This window comes from Hyperoodon ampullatus (genome assembly GCF_949752795.1).
Source record: "Hyperoodon ampullatus genome assembly, chromosome: 3".
In the NCBI taxonomy this organism is placed as follows: Eukaryota; Metazoa; Chordata; class Mammalia; order Artiodactyla; family Ziphiidae; genus Hyperoodon; species Hyperoodon ampullatus.
In genome coordinates this window covers 10,337,147-10,357,380 of record NC_136916.1, presented here as the reverse complement: position 1 = coordinate 10,357,380, position 20,234 = coordinate 10,337,147, and the positions used below count along the sequence as shown (strand labels likewise).

The 20,234-nt window shown below is 42.8% G+C and overlaps 1 protein-coding gene across 1 annotated transcript in view; it reads left to right on the top strand.

Annotated features, from left to right (window-relative positions):
• The window catches only part of MYO3A (myosin IIIA), a gene marked incomplete at both ends in the record, with an annotated part of 156,467 nt that extends 136,524 nt beyond the window's left edge, over positions 1–19,943 (top strand). The window contains 4 exons of the mRNA XM_079700501.1: positions 7,486–7,592; positions 13,673–13,713; positions 15,066–15,209; positions 19,826–19,943. Of these exons, the coding sequence (XP_079556627.1) occupies positions 7,486–7,592; positions 13,673–13,713; positions 15,066–15,209; positions 19,826–19,943 (410 nt within the window). The remainder of the gene's footprint in view (positions 1–7,485; positions 7,593–13,672; positions 13,714–15,065; positions 15,210–19,825) is intronic.
• Positions 19,944–20,234: the final 291 nt, after the last annotated feature.

The window sequence follows — 20,234 nt, the reverse complement described above, 5'->3', positions numbered from 1 at the left end:
ATCAGGTAGTATTCTTCTATTCTGTGTTTTTTACAGGGCAATTTGAGAAAGTGACTGAGCAGTCAATAAATAATTTTCCCAAATTTGGCTCTTTGGAAAAAAAATTAACGTAGGTTTTCACCTCGAGCTATATACCCAAATATTTTTCAGATAGAGATCAATATGGTCTTGAAGAACAACCAAGAGGCAATTGGGGGGCTCTTAAATGCCACCCCTGAGTTTTCCTTATTCTCCAGTCAGGTGAGCGTGTAGTTTTGTTGTTTGTCTCCATAGTCCCATGGATGGTCGTACACAGGATGCATGCTCACAGCTCAACATGACACCCAATAGGTGGCACTCTCAAGACACTGTCAGCGTCACTGTGTGCATTCCCATATGCTTCTCACAGGGTGCCCCCTTTATGTATGCTAGATGGCTGGGGGTGAGGACGCAACCTAACCGCATGGACCAGAGCGAAACTAACTTGCCCCTGAGGACGCTCATCCATGACCTGTGCCCAACGGGGATGACGGAAGAAAATGGCAGATACATAGTGAGCATGTCCAAGAGACAGATGGTGGTCCAGAGGGGACGTCTGTGGGTCTCACCACACAAATAGAGCTGCATTATTCTCCTCTGTTTCTTCTGTGAGACAGGAGGGGCAGGCTGGGGGCAGCATCTTCCCCAAACCTAAGAGTGTAATTTATTGAAACACTAAATGCTCAGTTTTCAAGGTTCTTGTGCAAAGTACTCAAACCAGAGTGGCAGAAAGCTTGAAGCCCATGAGCTGTAGCATAAGGGCAGGTGGGAGTTGGCTCTAGGGCATCGGTGTTCAGTTGATAGAAAAAGAAGAGCTAAAGGAATCACTTGAGCAGTTCTGAATGGGGCTGGAGGCTGACAGCTCCCTGCTGAGAAGGTCAGAGGGAGCCTGTGAGCCAGACCACTGAACAGGCGCCTCGCCTGGCTGGAGGGCAGATGAGGTGAAAGGCAGACAGGTGGCGAACCTGACTACGGTGAATCTTGCCTTTAACAAATAGCAGTGAAGATTCCTCCCTTCTAAGATTTCCTCTGGGTCCCTATATTGCTTAAAGTTCATGACTGTCCATTTGTAAATGGGAATTTACAAAAACTAAAAAATTGATTTCTTAAGGAAGATATTACAATAACATAAGTGCATTTCTGTGCTGCTAATATCCTATTTATACATGGGATACTTTTGCAAATTATACTCTGCATGTTTACTTAAGTAAAATAGTATAATTATGATTAAAATGAGAATAATACTGAAATTCAATTTTCTAGAGCAAATATTGGCAATGAGTTTTAAATCTGTCTTCTTTCTTCTGAATGCAAAATGTTGAGATGTTTTTCCTTTCATTGCATTCCTAATCAACTCAAATGCTTAATGAAATTATTACCAGAACTACAATATAAATAAATACTTTACCTTCTGGCTATTTAATATAGCAGCAACCTTTACCAGTTAATACGTATCATGCACATCATACAAAATAGTCGCAAACCTAATTTTGCTATTGTCAGCGTTGATGCACTGCTGGTAATTTGTGATTATAAATGTTTATGTCACTTTTGTAATTAAGGGGTTAGAATGCCGTTGGCAGGCAATGTTTGTGCTCCCCCAGAGGAACAAAAATTTAGAGGGCAAAATAAACTTAACGCCTTTCTGAAATATTTGTATGCTGATAAGCTCACAGGCAGTTTGTTCTTCAAAAATACAAAATAGCCTGGGGAAATTTAATCTGAACGGTCAGACCCTGTTGAATACATTCCTCAATAATTTTCACTTACTGGCTGCCCACGTTACATGGCCATGTCTTAAGGGAAGACACCCTTTAAGAATATTTAGCATTATCCTGGTGAAGAAAAAAGTCAATTCTGCAAGATATAAGAATTAACTGGAAATTCTGAAAATTCAGCACATTTTGAGATTTTTTTATCTCTGTAGTATGCACATGCCCTCATGCATATTTATAATTTTACATAAATGTGGCCATACCATACATTCCAGGATTCTTTTGAATGCAATATTTTTTTCATTTTCTTTTTTTCCTGTTTCTTCCCCCCTCCCACCCACCACCATTCTCCCTCTCCAACCCACATTACTCTTCCCATCAAGGAAGCTCTTATAAAACATGTGTTCTTTTATATCTTTTGTAGATGTGTGTAAATGCCCTTACACACACATACAGATATAGAGATTTTTTGTCATAATTTTATTATGCATCTTGCTTTTCTCCCTTACTACCTGAGCAGGAATCCCTGTACATCAACAGGTATAGCTAAAAATCATCCTTTTTAATAGCCATATGGTATTGCATATGAAGATCACAATAATTTATGTAACCTTTCCCCTATTGTTAGGTATTCACTTTGTTTCAATTTTTTTGCCACTATGAAAAATGTTGCAGTAAACGTCTCTGAAAATGTCCTTGTATACTGATGATATTTTTATGGGATAAGCCTCCAGGGGTGGAGTAGTTGAGTTGAAAGGCATTTTGGGTTTTGATCGATTGCTTTCCTAAAAGGCCCTAAAAAGATGTTTCCTTCAACAATTTGTTTGAATTCACTTTTTCTGACATCCTGTCCAGCAGTGTTATCCTTCTTTTTAATCTTAGCTAATATGCCTGGAGTAAAATGATATTACACTGTTATTTTAATTCATATTGTCTTGTCTGCTAACAAGCTCATTTGCCTTTCATGCTTGTTGGCTTTTTGGATTTGCTCATCTTGAACTTGCTGTTTACATCTTTTGCTCATTTTTCTGTTGGTCTGTATTTTGTAGTCATTTGCTACCTTTTTATGACTTCTGAGTTTTAGTTAAGACATTTGTACCCCTAGATTGTTCATGAAGTCATCCAGATTTTCTTTCAGGATGTTTGTGGGTTCCTTCATTTACATTTATCTTTGAAGAATCAGGATTTATTTTTATATCTGGTGACAATAGTGATCCAGTTAAGAAAATTATATTGAGTGTCTGCTCTTCACTTAGCACTGTGTCTCTAAGCTTAAATGGATTCAGTTAGGCTTTTTAGCATCTCCAAACACCTGCCACCTGTACATATCCAGTGAAAAAGCATGAGGGCATCAGCTCCTAAGGTATAATGCCCACCATCCAAAAACATATGGTCCCACTATTTTTTTAAAGTCATAGGTAAAAATAGTAAGCAGTAAGAAATATGAGATTAAGTGTTGCATTATTTTGCTAGGGCTGCCATAACAAAGTTCCACAGACTTGGGGGATTAAACAACAGAAATGTTATTTCCTCACAGCTCTGTAAGCTAGAAGTCCAAGGTCAACATGTTGGCAAGTTTGGTTTCTTCTGCGGTCTCTCCTTGGCTTATAGATGCCATCTTCTCCCTCTGTCTTCGCATGGTCTTCCTTCTGTGTGTGTCTGTGTCCTAATCTCCTCTTCTTACGAGGACACCGAGCATACTGAATTAGTGAGGCCATAGTGACCTCACTTTGAAGACCCTTTCTCCAAACACCTTCAAATTCTGAGGAACTGGGGGTTAGGACTTCACTGTATGAATTTTGAGGGGACACAATTCAGCCCATAACACGTTTCAAATAAATTGCACAGCCTGTGAGTACCGTTGACGTTCACGTGAGATGAAGATCACTGGGCCATCTGTGAAAGCTTCACGGAAGAGGTGGAGGTGGAGACAGGCGTTGAAGGATGCTTAAGATTTCAGTGAGGCCATGAAAAACCTTTCTATGAGAAGATGAGAATAAGCAAAGTTACAGCTCTAAACATGGTGTGCTGGGGTTCCAGTTAGGTAACGAGGCTGACCAGAGGAGGTAGTTCATTTTGGGGGGAAGTGGGAGATAAATTGGAATGGCTGAGATTGTAAGTAACTTGGATTTAGGAGAGGTTTTGGTTTAATGAAGAAGGAAAAAAGCATCATGAATATTTGGAAAGTGAAATTTCATCGTGGTATTTAAGGAAGGAAAATCTGGTTTTCATTTGTGAGTTAAAGCACAGAGCGCATTAAAACGCTGCCACGGTTGTTAAATGAGCAGTTTAGCCCAGGGTGGTAGCAAGGGTAAGCAAGAAGAACTAGTGGATCTGGGCTTCCCTGGTGGCGCAGTGGTTGAGAGTCCGCCTGCCGATGCAGGGGACACGGGTTCATGCCCCGGTCCGGGAAGATCCCACATGCCGCGGAGCGGCTGGGCCCGTGAGCCATGGCCGCTGAGCCTGCGCGTCCAGAGCCTGTGCTCCGCAACGGGAGAGGCCACAGCAGTGACAGGCCCGCGTACTGCAAAAAAAAAAAAAAAAAAAAAAAAGAACTAGTGAATGAGTATTAGGCATTTCAAAGAATGTGTCAAAAAAGTTGACAGAATTTGCTGATTGCCTGCTTCTAGGAAATGAAGAAGAGGAATAAGGCAAGGGTGACATCAGTATTACAAACCTGGGGGACAGAAATACAGTGCCATTAAGGTTGTGGTGTACAGAATCTTGGATGGAGAAGAAAGATGACCCCTGACTCACCTGAGTCTGAGATGCAAGTATTCAATAGGGGTAGGAAATTAGGGCTGAGCTCTGGTGGATGAGAGTTTCTAGCCGAGTTATGGATTGGGAAGTCATCTGTAGGGGGTCATTGTGCAAAGTACAAGGAGCTGGGAGCACCATGATTCATCCCAGGAGGCAAAGGATTGTTTACTCATCCAGCAAACTTTTATTAAGCACTTACTATGTGTCAGGCATTTCCTTAAGTGCCAGGCATACAAAGGTAAATGAGATAAGGTGTCTTGCCCTCAGGAACCTCACTCTCAGTCATGAAGGGAAGGGGTGGTCGATAATGTTAAATGGTGATGAAGTCAGAGATAATAAGGACAGAAAAGTGGCCTTTGGCTTTGGCAATAAAGTGGTCACCCTTGACTGTCTAGAAGGCAGGTTCTACAGAGTCCTGGTGATAGAAATCAGATAGAATGGCAACATTTGATGAGAAAATGAAGAAGGAGCAAGACTTCTTTTATTCCCAGAATCTGTTTGTTTTTCCCTTTCATGGCATTTATTCAGGTTCTTTGCCACCTTAAATTTAATTAATTGTTATTACAGTACTAATATTCTGATATTTTAATTCAGACTTTAAATAATATTAAAGTCAAGTTACAATTTAGTCCCTGGTCACCTTTATGTTTCTAAAAACATAATAACTTGATACTATATTTTAATGTTTCTTGCCATTCAGACTCAAATAAGATATATAAGTGGATATGGCCAATACATTTAAAAATAATAAAACTTGGCAAGAGCCAATAAGAGCTGTTTAATAATCAGCCCTGGGGCTTCCCTGGTGGCGCAGTGGTTGAGAGTCAGCCTGCCGATGCAGGGGACACGAGTTCGTGCCCCGGTCCGGGAAGATCCCACATTGCCGCGGAGCAGCTGGGCCCGTGAGCCATGGCCGCTGAGCCTGCGTGTCCGGAGCTTGTGCTCCGCGACGGGAGAGGCCACAACAGTGAGAGGCCCGCGTACCGCAAAAAAAAAAAAAAATCAGCGCTGGGAGAGAGGATAAATAAGGAGAAGGAAAATAATAAAAGACCACTGTTATTTGTGGTGGCGAAAATTCAGGTTTTACCATCTTTCCTCGCGCCTGTGATGGTCTAAGACAGGATTCGGCTAAGGCTCCGGTATCTGGATTCCCTCCACCTCCTCTGTCTACTCCTTTGGAGGAAAAGCGAGAGAGAGAATGGGAGATGAACCTCCAGGGATTGGTTGGAAAAGTACATTTACTCCTCCTATCTATAACTGATCTCTAATAACGTGGTCTCATTAACAAAGATCCCGTTTTCTTTTGTTTTATTCTAAAAAGGACGGTAATGAATGATTGTCCTGGTTTGCACTGTTCCATGCCTTACACCACGATGACATACTCCCAACTAGCTGATCTATCTTTGTCATCCAGCAATTTCCCATAAATTTTAAAATGAATGAGTTGGATAACGTTAGGATATGAATGCTCTTGTGATAAATATGTTCACACAGTGAGCTGGGGCTGGGACTAGGAAGTTAGGCATCTGTGAGTCTCCATCCTGGTTGGAGCGGTCTTACGCCGCCAGTCAAGGCTGCTTACACATAGTAAGTATGGAGCATTCATTGATTTGATAGATTTGACTTGATCTGATTAGAATCGTTTGGAACAATTCAGTTCCTCTGTGTATTTCTATCTCTGAGGATTAGGAATTATTGTTGCCCCATTATTATATGCAATAATGATCCATTGATGCCCTTAAAGTCCGGCTAAGAAATGTGTGCTCAGATATCTGTTGAATGTAAGCCATTCTCCAGTAAGCACCCATACCCCACTCCCAGCCCAACCCTGATATATTTATCACAAATGCACTTAGGGGATGGGGTGGTCAAGAATCATGAAAAATAGACAGAAATTGTTTGTAAGCGGCCTATTAACTCTGTAGACATAAAGCCACTTGTAACAAGCACTGACAGCAAAGCGTGAAGATCATCAGAAACTCTGATGATGTTGCTGCGGATTTGAGAACTTGGCTCTATCAAAGAAAGAGCAGGGAGAAGAGGACAGACCTAATTCTTTCTTGGCCGAGGTTTTTAAAGTCCAATCTGAACATTCTAATCGTTTGAGATTCTAAATATTGGTGAATATTTGTCCAGCCTGCAGTTGAGCTGTCTCTTGGCTTGGGTCATAATATGAGGTGGTACTTTAAAAATGAGGATCATGCAGTGTTTGGATGGATGGATGGATGGATGGATGGATGGGTCACTCTGTAGTGCCAGTGACAGGGAGAGGCAAGGAGACAACAAGATGCTATGAGCATAATCCTCCTTCCTAGAGATGTTATGGCAGCTTTGTCTGCTCGCTCCATCCACCCTCAGCTGCTATTCCACATTATCAAACTGTGCATTTCTTTTCTTCCCTGTCTTCTCTTCCCCTTACTTCTCAAAATCCTAGATCACCAGACAATCGGAAGGAAACACATGATGAGGAATATAATAAGATTTTGTGGGGGGAACAAAGGAATTTCCTCTTTCTCCCAGTTTTTGCCCCAGTTTTATGTATATAATTTGTTTTGGTTTTTTTGGGTTTTTTAAAATAAATTTTTATTTATTTAATTTTTGGTTGCAGTGGGTCTTCATTGCTGTGTGTGGGCTTTCTCTAGTTGCGGTGAGCAGGGCTGCTCTTCACTGCAGTGCGGTGGCTTCTCTTGTTGCGGAGCCCAGGCTCTAGGCATGTGGGCTTCAGTAGTTGTGGCACGTGGGCTCAGTAGTTGTGGCTCACAGGCTCTAGAGCGCAGGCTCAATAGTTGTGGCGCACAGGCTTAGTTGCTCTGCGGCATGTGGGATCTTCCCGAACCAGGGCTCAAACCTGTGTCCCCTGCATTGGCAGGCAGATTCTTAACCACTGCACCACCAGGGAAGCCCTATAATTTGTTATTTAACACAAAGGGTAAACAGTGCTTGATACTAGCCTTTGTAACTGAGTGCTTGTTTATGATCACCTTTCTTGTAGGTATCTCCAAAGGAGAGGGGCCGAAAATATTGAGACCCCCAAGGCGGCCCCGGAAACCCAAAACACTAAATAACCCTGAAGACTCCACGTACTATTCTCTCCTACATGTAAGTGGCTCACTTTCATTATCAGGTAGGAGCCGTAGCACCCCTAACAACCAGCGTGGAAACCCACCACACTAGTCCCGTCAAAAGGGAGGGCTTTGCAAAGGAGATGCCCCTCGGTTTCTGCTTACCTGCCCCTCCCTTGGCTGACAGTCTGGGCACTTGGCTGTCCTCCAACCCCTCTTCCTCAGGGTCCACACCTCTCCCGCAGCCCTGTAACCCCTGTGCCCTCCCAGCAGTTTTCTCTTCTGGTCCTGTAATCTGAGCTGCTGTGCAAATATCAACCCAGAAAGAGCAGGGCATCACAGCAGGAGCTCTCCAGGGAGGAACCTTAGCGTACATGGCCGGGGAGAAGGAAGGAGGAGGACGAGACGTTTATTGAGCACCTTTTAAATTCCAGGCCTAGAGTGAGGTGTGTTCACACACGTGGTGAGATCGAATCTGAGAGCCTGGAGGGTGGCATCCCCATCTCACAGATCAGGATCCTGAGACACAGATAAGGCACCTCTTAGCTGTCGGGGCCATTAATTGTACTGAGGTCTTTTGGTTTCCCAGCTCCTGTTGACTCACGGGGAGCAGCCTGGGAGCTCTCGGCATCACCCCTGCCAGCCTGCCCTCCCTCTAGGTTCCTGTTCTCCGTGAATGCCACCAGCATCTGCCCGGTTACCTAAACCAGCAAAACTGCGAGGCACCCTGAATCTTGCCTGCTGCTCAGTCCTGCTAAAGTGTGACTTCTCCCCACAAAGGCTCACTCCGATTCATCTTCTGCTTCTGGCCTCACGGCAGCTACCCTATTTCAGACCATCTCATTCCTCACCTGGAGTAGCTCAGGCCCCACCTAACTGCTTCTAATCTCAGCCTCTGCAAGCCATACCAGAACATTTCTCTAAACCATAAATTTGATTGTGTTCCTCCCTGGAGAGTCCCTTTAATGGTTCGGCAACTCCTGCATCAAGTGCAGACTCCTTCCTTATGGGACCCAGGACCACTCTTCGCCCCCGTGCCCACTGGCCAGAGTTAACTGCTGGCACCTCTGCCAGTGCGTGGCCTCCCACGCTCCTGAGTCCTTTGCACCTGCTGGTCCTTCCATTTACTATACTTATTCCCTCTCTCACTTCCTGCTGCCACAGTGAAGACAGCAACAACCTTCCATGTCCCTACAGAGCCCAGAGAATGTTTCCCATGAGTTGGAATTAAGTTCCCCACCTCCCCAGCAATACATGAAGGTTGACTTGCAAATCAGCCATCTCCCAGTCCTCTCCCTTCTCTCTGCTGATTTCTCTCCAGTGTCTTTGGAAGGGTCCTCTTTCCCTTGGTGTTGCCTAGGATTCAATCTTAGATTCTCTTCTCATCTCATTGCCTTCGGACAGTCTGATCAGCTGCCATGACATCAGTTTCTACTGATTCCTGAATCCTGGTCTCTGGCTCAGATTCTCCCTCTGACTCCAAACTCAAATATCAGAATACCTAGTCTTTGTTTTACGTATTCCACATGATTCACAAAGGCAGTCATATGTATATATACATTCACCTATATAATATGGGTACATACACACACACCTCCCTATATACTATGGGTATGTACACACACACCTCCCTATATACTATGGGTACATACACACACACCTCCCTATATACTGTGGGTATGCACACACACACCTTCCTATATACCATGGGTACATACACACACCCTTTTATACTATAGGTACATATGCACACACTTATATACTATGGGTACCTACACATATCCATCTAAAATACACAATTAAATGGTTTTCAGTATAATCACAGAGTTGTACAACCATCACCACAGTCAATTTTACTTATTTTTTAATTTATTTTCAAAACAATTTTAATTGAACTATAGTTGATTTATAATGTTTTATTAGTTTCAGGTATACAGCAGACTGATTGAGCTATATATATATATAGCTGATTCACAAATGAGTCCCTGCCCCCAAGAAGCTTACTTTGTCATTGTACTATTATTTTTAAAATGAGTATAAAGTGTTTTCATGCATCTTAATTTATCAGTGACTGGAAACCTTTTTATAACCCTGAGTCTTGAAATCTGTGGCTTCAGTGAAACATAGAAAACTAGTATATTATTTGAAGTGAAAACACACCATGGGTTCATATTTATCTGGCCTTTACCCCGATTTGGGGTGTTACACGTAAGTGAAATTTATAGCTGTGATGGAGCCCTACCCCCTTTAACCATCAAAACATTCTCTGTACTTTTAAATGTTTTTCACAAACATCCTTCTCAAATACATTATACTGCACATTTTAAACCTTTTCTTCATGACCCAGGTCACTGTAGTGAGCAAAAATGTTTGTACTTTATTCAGAACTATGCTTATCAGAGAGGCTCCCTGACAGCCGTATCTAATGTAGCACCTGTCTCTCTGTATCTTCCTGGCCCTACTTAATTTTTCTTCACAGCAGGTATAGATATGTATCTGCTTGTCTCCTGGCTGATTCTCCCCTGTGGACTAGAAGCTTCTGGAAGGCAGGGACTTTGCTCACTCTTATGGCCCCACTGTTGCTCGTCATGAGACTATTTGCTAAATAACACACAACTTACTTTAGACGAGGCTCTCAGGCTGCCGAGCTGTGGACAAGACACCCCTTATGCTTGCCCGACACGAGCAGCTGTGCTGACAGATGTCTCACCTATTAATATAGCGTTCATTTCTCCTTGGATGTCACCACTTAGTATGGTCATTCCGACTGCCTTAACATCAATACTAGCTCTCTTCTATGATTTGATGCTCTTAATCTCCTACATCTGGTGAATGTTGCTGTTGTCGTGTCCAAAATAAGAGTAAGCTGAAGCTTAGAAACGTGGCTGTGGAGGAGAGAACATTAGCTGAACACTCACGCCCCATTGTCACAGCGTGTGGTGTCTGCTCTAACACGTAGAAGCTGTGCAGCCATCAGCAAAATGACTCCATGCCAACAGCTTCCTCAAGAAGTGAGTAATGGACCCCGTCACATCACAAGTCCCTTCCGGTCCCATTATTTTTCTGGGCCCTTCCCTCAATCACAGCAGTAGGTGGTTTGGCCACTCCCAGGTCCCTTTTTTGTTATGTCTACATTTTGGCTACCCTCTTCATCCTTGCGAAGGCCTCTGAATACATTATATATTCGTGTATTTCCAAAAGGGAAGTAAGACTGAGTCCGCCATGATGTAATGGTGAATTTTAAAGTCTTACGATAAAATGTATTTCTTTATGTCAGGTGGGAGGGAGAGGGAGTGAGATGCAGTGACTGAGGAATGGCTTCTTCAGTCCTCTGAGCTCAGCCCTCTGTTCTTTCAAAGGCCTCCTCAAGAAACCTCCTCACTGGATATCTCCTCCGTAAGTCATCTCTGTTTCCTTGTCTTTCTCTCTTCTTTACTCTAGTTTGATAAGAAACTGCCATAGGACATTTGCTTCTTTTTTTGCATTTAAAATTTCAGGTTTGTAATTTGTCATATCAAAACTCTGATTGCAAACATCATTGGTCTTAGTAATTCAGGCATATCTCATTTTATTGTGCTTCACAGGTACTGCCTTTTCTTTTTTTCTTTTTTCTTTTTTTTACAAATTGAAGGTTTGTCACAACCCTGCATTCAGCAAGTCTATTGGCACCATTTTCCCAACAGCATTTGCTCACTTCCTGTCTCTTTGTCTCTTGGTAATTCTTGTAGTATTTCAAACCCTCCACCGGCAGTTTTATGGCATTTCTAGCAATAAAGTATTTTTAAAATAAGGTATGCATTTTTTTAGACATAATGCTATGGCACACTTAATAGACTATAATAGAGTGTAAACGTAACTTTTATATGCACTGGGAAACCAAAAAAATGTGTGTGACTTGCTTTATTGCAGTATTTGCTTTATTGCAGTAGCCTGGAACCAAACCTGCAATATCTCCGAGGTGTGTGTGTAAATGCTCCTGATATAAAGTCCTGTGTGATAAAATTCATATTAAATCCTCTTCCAGGAAATGCAATATCCTTCTTCATGATCAATAATGCCATTTCATACATCCCTTTAGCCCTAGAGCCTAGGGGACTGAGAGACAACTTAATGTAAAGCTCTATCTTAACACTCATTTCTTTTTCCCCCTTTGTTCCTTATTTACAACTCCTATTTTATTACCTTGATTACATAATTGCTTCTATTATAAACCATCTTAAATAATTTTTGGAAAAATATATCATTGAATTACATTTCATTAGTCTATTCTAGCACAGGCAAGAGAGAACTAAGCCCAGACAGTATTTACTCTTCTAAGAATTCCTGTAACTGAGAACCAACTTGTACACACCATCTCCCAGATGGAAATGCTGATCCAGAATAAAAAGGGGTCCTCGCCAGGGTGGAACGTTATTTGATTCTTGGTTGTAGAAAGGGGATCTCTGTTAATCAGCATTATTTTGGATTATAGAAAATGGTTATCAAGGACAAGAGAGACATTTCTTTCAGATAATGGATCAAGGAGGCAGGACCTCTCCTATTAAAGCAACCACCACAGCAAACACCACCCTGCTCCCAGGGATCATTAACTGAACTGCTAGGGGCCGTTGTGCCTATGCTGGTAATTGCATTATTTGTAAGCACCTCCTAGCCTAGGGCACTGGCTCAAGAATGTGAAGTAACAGGAAAGGGGAAAGAGGACAGGAATGTAATTGGTGTCCTGCCCCTAACATTGTTACTTCCTGAATGGTCCACTCCCAGACTTGGTGCAGGAAAGCATTCACTGCCACCTCATCCACCCACTAAAATACCAATGATAAGAATAAAAGAAACTATGAACTATTTGCCTCATCTAACATTTTAAGTTATTACAAATGATAAATTATGAGAAAAAATGATTCAGTATGTCTAAGGATAACTTGGGAAAACGCTAGATATTTACAAACCATTGTTTTTTATTTTTATTTATTTATTTTTTTGCGGTACGCGGGCCTCTCACTGTTGTGGCCTCTCCCGTTGCAGAGCACAGGCTCCGGACGCGCAGGCTCAGCGGCCGTGGCTCACAGGCCCAGCCGCCCCGCGGCATGTGGGATCTTCCCGGACTGGGGCATGAACCCGTGTCCCCTGCATCAGCAGGCGGACTCTCAACCACTGCGCCAGCAGGGAAGCCCACAAACCATTATTAATTGCCATTTTTATTATCTTGCACTTTTATGGTGCCACCCAACTTGATACTTGCATTAGGGTTGCCACAATTATAATATCTTAAGCTTGTTCACGGTGAGTGTGGTATTTGTTTTCTCAGCCTAAAAGACATATATCTTCTTTTCAACATGTAAATATAGGAGTTCAAATGCATTGAGCTAGAACACAGTGAAACACATGACTAATGTCACAATACAAAAGAGAATACTGCTTTGTATGTAAGATGAAATGAAATACCACTTTGTGTGTTCAAATTGAATGACTGATTAAAATATATCTAGTTATTTCTATACTTAAACATTCTAAAGTGTGCCGTGATACATCAAATTCCCAATTATGAAAAAACATGTTGCAGTGAACATATGTGTCATCCATGCTGCTACTTTTATGCCATAAGTGGGCTCCTATAGGTTCATGAGTCAGATTTCCATCCTTCTGTGTCCTGTTGCAGCTGCCCTACCTCTCCACCCATCTGCTTTACCTGCAGACAAGGATGACATCAAAGCGGCCTAATTAACCTGCCTAAATACAACTACATTTGTGATAGAGAGATAGACTTTCCAGAAAGTCTGACATTTTGTCCCCATTTGTAGGTAGATACACGTTATGTAATCTTGTGTAGACGGGTCACCACTGTGTGGTAAACTCTTTTTTTATGTGGGATGCAAAGATTAATTTCATTCCCGGCCTGGTTAAAAAAAAACAACACAAATTCATAATTAGTAAAATTTGAGTAAATTAAAATTTTTAATTGAGTAAAATTTCTTTAGATTGTAAATACATTTTATCCACTTGCTTATTTCTAAATCAGCTTTATAGGAATAAATTTATATGTTAATACTATAGTAATATATAAATTAATCTTAAGATCATAATATATAGAGTCTTTTTTAATTATTCTATTCTGTTTAGAAGTCAATCCAAGAAGAAAAACGAAGATCAAGGAAAGATAGGTAATTATTATGTCTAACTTTTAATGTCATCTTATCAAACCAAAATATAAATCCATATGTTCAAATTATGATTAAAAACCACCCATTTTATGTGGATAGATTTTGGGAAGTAGTGTGCTCTCAATACATTTATATTATAAATATGAGGTTTATATGTAATTTATAAGATCTTACCTATCGGAAATAGACTGAGATAACACAGTGCAAGTTATTTCCTGAGAACTCAAACAGTTTTTAATAAATTGTACCGTCCAGTACGGAAATTTGCTTTTCTTGTCCCATTAATATGGTTTTGATTGAGCAGTTTGAGCATGCTCATGTTCATGAACTTTCTTTCCCCAAACTCTTTGTACTTTTTTGTTCTTCAAGACAAGCTAAATCACTTTTTATAATGTTTGTGTGTTTGTTAGGAAGATGAGGTTTATGTCACCTGCGTGTGTGGCCCACGTCTGTTCACACTATTCCTCTTTCCCTGTAACATTTCAGCCCACCAGTGCTTTTATACTCTTTTAATATTATATTTCAAGCAACTAATTTCCGGACAGTGCTCAAAACAATTGAGGGTTCTTCTATTAAGGATGAGTGGACACAGAGTTCCTGATTTATGAATCAGTGGCATTCTGAAAGTTCATTTACAGATTGGTATCTTAACTTGAAAATCACTTTTCCCCAAAGTACTGTAACACCCAGTAGTTTTTCAGACTTACACCTGTTGACCTTAGATGAAGTTCCATCAGACCAGAGATACCAAGCACCACAGGAACCATAGTGTAGTTTGACTAGATCCAAGAATGAAAATGGTTGAGGACACACCCGTGTGTGTGTTGTGTGCAGAAATTAAAATCTAGCACAGAAATTAATCCCCTAAAGACAAAGGGGTAGGGAAGGACAGAAAGTTACCTGTGAAGGAAGTAAGGTAAGATCATGACACATGGTGTGCCTCAGTGGGCTGGTAAAATTGGGAAATGCTTGCGTTAGTACATAAGGGTCAGCTTTCCTCATGGTGGCCCAAGGGTCAGTTGTGAGTCCTGATGTAGACTGGCCAAATGAGCATTATAATCACCGGCTATCTAGTAACTGCTAGTTTTGTGCCAAGTTGAATGTGGTAGAACTTGGAAAAGCTGTTCCAGCAGCTAATGCCCTCTTAAAGGTAAGAAGTGAGGGGTTTGTTTTTCTTTTTAATTTATGGTATATACTGTTTTTGCACATTTCAAGACCTCTCTCATTCCTATTGACATACATGTGTTACTGCTTAATTATCGTAAATACTTTAAACGAAGAAAACAAGTATCTTGTAAGTTTAAGTGAGTAGACAGCTTGATACTGTGGTGTGTTTATGTGTTCATTTGCAGTCAGGGAAAATTATTAGATTTGGAAGATTTCTATTATAAGGAAATTTTGCCCAGTCATCCTGGACCAGAGGAACACAACCTTAGTTTAAGAGAACGAAGACAACAGCAAGAACTCCAGAAACAATGTTTTAAAGCTGATGAAAGGTAATAAACGTATGTTGAAGTATAGCATTTTCAATTTTATACTCACTATTCCATTTCTGAAGCATTTTCATTTATGTATGGACTAATGACAAAGCATTCTTACTGAGCATTGAATCTTATGATTGATGTGTTGTTTAAAAGTAAAATCATAAGGATTATGGTAGGGTAATCAGACATCCCAGTTTTTCTAGCACAATCCCAGTTTTTACCTGTTTTCTTGGTGTAATCAAGATCACTCCCTTTTAAAAGTTCTTTGGTTTGGATGATAAATTATATGGTCATACTATATAATTATAAACAATATCTGTGTTTAATAATATCCAAAACCTGTGTTTAAGCTCTAACCAGTGTGATTTTATTTACTTATTGGTTTCTTGATTATGCTGTGTAATTTCTCAGAATCAGTGATGTCAGACCAAAAAAAAAATTGGGGAGAAATATTCATGCAGAAATATGTATTTTGGATTTGATTTTCACTTTGCCACCAACTTTGTTTGACATTTAACTTAAACCATTTGTAGTTTACTTACTACTTTGGGAATGTTTTTTTCTTTCCCCCAAAAATGCTTTGTAAAGTTTTGAAATTGAGGGCACATGATAAGATGGACATGTGGTGTATGAGAAATGGGAGCAGCACCAGGCAATGAAAAGCTGTTTCTCCAAACTCCTAAGTGAACCCCCTGTCAGCCCAGGGCACGCAGACCCCCCCATAGCTGCCTCTTTTACAGTGTGCTGTGTGGTTAAGAGAAGAGGCTTTGGAGCGAGATGGTCTTAGATTTGGGTCCCGATTCTGCCACTTAGTAGCTGAGTGACCTTGCCGTGTTACTAGACCTCTTTAAGCTTTCGTTTTCACATCTGCAAAAGGATTTACTAGTTGCCTCGCCGTGTTGTTGGAGAGATTAAATGAAACAATGAATGCGGGGCGCTTAATGCGAGACATGGCGCCGGGGAGGTGTTCCATAAATGGTGGCCGTCATCATCTTTATTTGCTTGTCCAGAACTGACCTGAACTATGATTTGTGCCCCTTGTCTCCAAAAGAAGATGTATTCTTCCATCTTGGAGCTTAGAGATGTTCTGGTCCAACCACAGAGTTCTATGTGGGAGAATACCAAGTGCCCGAGAGATTAAGGGACTTGCCTGAAGTCCCACATTGAGTGAGTGAACTAAAATCCAAGGGCTTTCACTCCTTGCTCAAATGGCTTCTCACTGACGCACCTGCTTCCCGTTTTAACAAGCCAGTCTGCCTCCCCTCAGGCGTGTTCTCCCCTCCCCGCAGCGGCAGGCACACATCTGCTGTGACCGTGTCCACTCCCTGGTATTCCAGCGGCGTCTGTGGATGTCGAGGCAGTTCCCTAGACTGGAAGCTGGGAGCTCACCTCAGCGGAGTGCTCGCTCGAGGTGTGCTAGGCTGTGCTCTTATCCTGTAACCTTTGCTCTTATCTCATTTAACCCTCACAGGAGCTAGCGAGATGGTTACTCTCCTTGCCCTGTTTTACAGATGAGGAAGCTAAGCCTGCTTAGTTTCATACTGCAAACAGTCACCTAGATAATAAATGATGGGGTTAGAATTTGAACACAGGCCTTTTTGAATTTAGAGCTGATAACCTTTAGCACCCACGCTGGGTGCTTGAGGAGGGAGTAATGCAGTTGTGCCCAAGATACGATCCTTATAACTGTATCTGAGGATCTGGACTCGAGAGAGAAAGGATTCTTATCTAACCATGCAGACAGGTAACTCCAAGGTGGGATATTTCTAAACTAAGGAAGATTAAAGAGACAAAATAACCAAGTGCAGTAGGTCAACCTTGATAGGATCTTGGCTTTAAAATAGAAAACAAAAACAAAACAGAAAAACAGCTCTAAAGGACCTTTTGGGACAATTAGAGAAACTTCAGGCCAAGCTATATGTTGGAAGATGTTATTGTAGAAAGAATATTTTATATATCTTATTACATATATTAAATTATGATCTAATAAATATTATATATTTATCCTATATAGAAATATATAGTACATATTTTATATAGATGCTAATACATTCTGATAAAATATTTATATATATTATACAATACATACTCTATATATAGTGTGTTCAGATAAATAAATATATATATATATGAACATGCACACACACACCACCCAAGTACACCAGGAAGGTATGAGCAGGTCTGGGAATCAGGGACAAAAGCAAGGATGATTTGAGTGTCTCATGAATTTGAATGAATGAAAACAAGTGCAAGGTAGTCAGTGATAACATGGATGACTGTCCTTGTAGCTAAGACCAAACCTTCCCGTTGTGCACTGAATCCTAGTCCTTCCATGTCCACCAGAACATTGTCCTGCAACTGTCCCCTCTCTCTTCTGCACCTTGAATGTTTGTTCTCTTTACCAAATCATTTCTGACAGCCTGTGAACATGATCCAATTGGACGCATCATAAAAAGTACCCTTGACTCGATCTGGAAGTCATCCTTGACTTTCCAGAGCACCCGTATTCCTGCTCTTCATTACAGCAGAAGAGTAGATATAGATGGGCGAGATCCTACCTCCTCCTGGGCCTCTCTTCCCATCCTTTCTTGAGCCACCATACTCGAGTTTCCATTCCCATCACTCCATGGAAACTGTCCCTGTCAAGGTCACCATATCCAGTGATGATTCTCAATCCTTATGTCACCCTATCAGCAGCATTTGACACTCTTTCTTTAAACCTTTTCTTCATTGGCCTCCAGGACAGCAGCTCCTTCCCTTGATTGGCCTCCTACCTCACCCTCTGCTTTTCATTCTCCTTTGCTGATTCCTCCTCATTTCACTGGCCCCTCAACACTGGAGAGTCCCAGCCCTTTGTTTGCATCATCAACACATACTCTCATGACCTTAAATATCATCTATTTACCTAAAATTCCCAAACTGAAATCTCTAGCGTAGGTCAGGGCTTGTATCCAACCGCCTATTCAGTATCTTCCCTTGAATATCTTCTCCTGAATATCTAGTAAGTGTCTCAAACTTAGCACAACTGAAACCAAAATCTTTATCTCCCCTCCCCCATGAGGGGCTCTCCTGTAGCCTTTCCCATCTTGTTAAATGGCAACTTCACTTTTCCTGTGGTTTAAGGTAAAAACCTTGGAGACATTCTTGATTCCTTTCTTTTACACCCCACATTCCATTCAGCAAACTCTTCCAGATTGACCTACCAAGATAACCAAAATTTGATCAATTCTAACCTCCACAAGCCTAAGCCTGCCAGTCTCGCTTAGGCTATTGCAGTGTCTCTTAACAGGCCTCCTTACTTCCACTGAATCACTCAACTCAGAAACCTCCAATTTGTCTCTTGCTCTAAGTAAAATTCAAATTCTTGCCATGGTCTCAAAGCTCTGTGTTGTCTGTCACACTGTCCCCTCATCCCTCCTGCTCTCATCCCTCACTGTCCTCCCCCTCGCTTGCTCCACTCAAGCCGCAGTGGCCTCCTTGTTGTGCCATGAACACAATACACACACTCATCTTGGGACATTTACGTGGGTCTTGCATCATCCTGGAGTGATGGCCCTTCCCCAAGAGATCCGCCTGGCTCTCTCCTCCCGTTCCTTCAGGCCTCTCGTCACATGTCACCTTATCAGAGAGGCCTTTCCTGATCGCCCTCTATGTAATTGCTTAGACACACACACGCACAGGCACACACGCACAGGCACACACGCACACACACAGTCACACACAGGCACACAGGCACGCACACACACAGGCATACACACACAGGCACACACACAGGCATACACACACAGGCACACACACACAGGCACACAGGCACACACAGGCACACACCCGTCAGCCTTTCCCCATGAACCTGCTTTACTGCTCTGTAGACTCTGTAGACCTCCCGCCCCCGGTGTACTGGAGCTGTCCATGGTCCTCTCCCCACTAGACTATAAACGCTGGGAAAGCAGGGACTTGTGTTCACCCATCACCTACACTGGTGGCTGATGCTTAGTAGGTGCTCCATGAATAAATGAAAGAATGACTCTAGCTGCATTTTAGGGAGCTCCCCACTTCCCCAGGCAAGCTGCAGACCCTAAAGGTAAACGTTGGCAGGGCTTCCCAGCAGTGGGTTCAGGAAGGTGACCCAGCAGCCTCCCTGAAAACGTGGAAACGTTAAAAAAGCTGACAGGGCCCACTCCTTGCGGCGAACAGAGGGGTGGGTCAGATTTGGGGGCAACGTTTTAAGGAAACAACTGAGCAGTTGCAAAATGATGGTTGTCTGTATAAGCACCTTGAGTTTCCTGTTTGACCAGAACGTGCTAAAGTGTTTGTTTATTGGTTGTGAATTTATTTCAAGCCAAACCAAACTCGCCTTTCTGAACTACACCTTCTGATGCTTTACTTAGCTGTCGTTCAAACATCCAGGTTCCACCAACCCTTCTGCGCCTTGCTCAGGAGTTTTGAAAACCTGCTGAGGCGATGTCGCAGATCCGTTTGGTCACTGCCCTGCTGTTTTGAACGTGCGGTTATTAAACGCCCGCAGTTTGGTGGGAGGTGTGGGAGGAGGACCCGCCTGACTCGGGCTGGGCGGGGATGCGCGGCGCGCGGTGGCGCCGCTGACGCTCGGCCCCGGGTCTCGCTCGCAGGTGCTGGGCGGCGGGGGACCGCGAGGAGGAGGAGAACGGGCCCACCGCCAGCCCCTACGACTACAGGCGGCTTCTGCGCAAAACCTCCCAGCGCCGGCGCCTCGTTCAGCATGTGTAGCCCCGCTGCTCGGCGGCCAGCGCCGTCGGCATGTGCCCGAGACTGCGGAGCTTGCCGGGGCCAAGGCGGGGGATCCTCGAGCGCTGCGCCATCGGGCGCTGGGGCCGCGGCCCTGGCCTTGGCAGCGGCTGCCCGCTGTGCTCGCCCCTCGAGTGCCCGGGCCAGCCTCTGGTGCTCGGAGGGCGGAGAGCCCTTCGGACGCCGCGTCTCCGCGCTCCCGCCTCCTCCACCCCCACCAGCCGCCGGTTTGGGCATCCCTGGCCCCGGCCCCCAATGGGTCTCTTTGTTCAC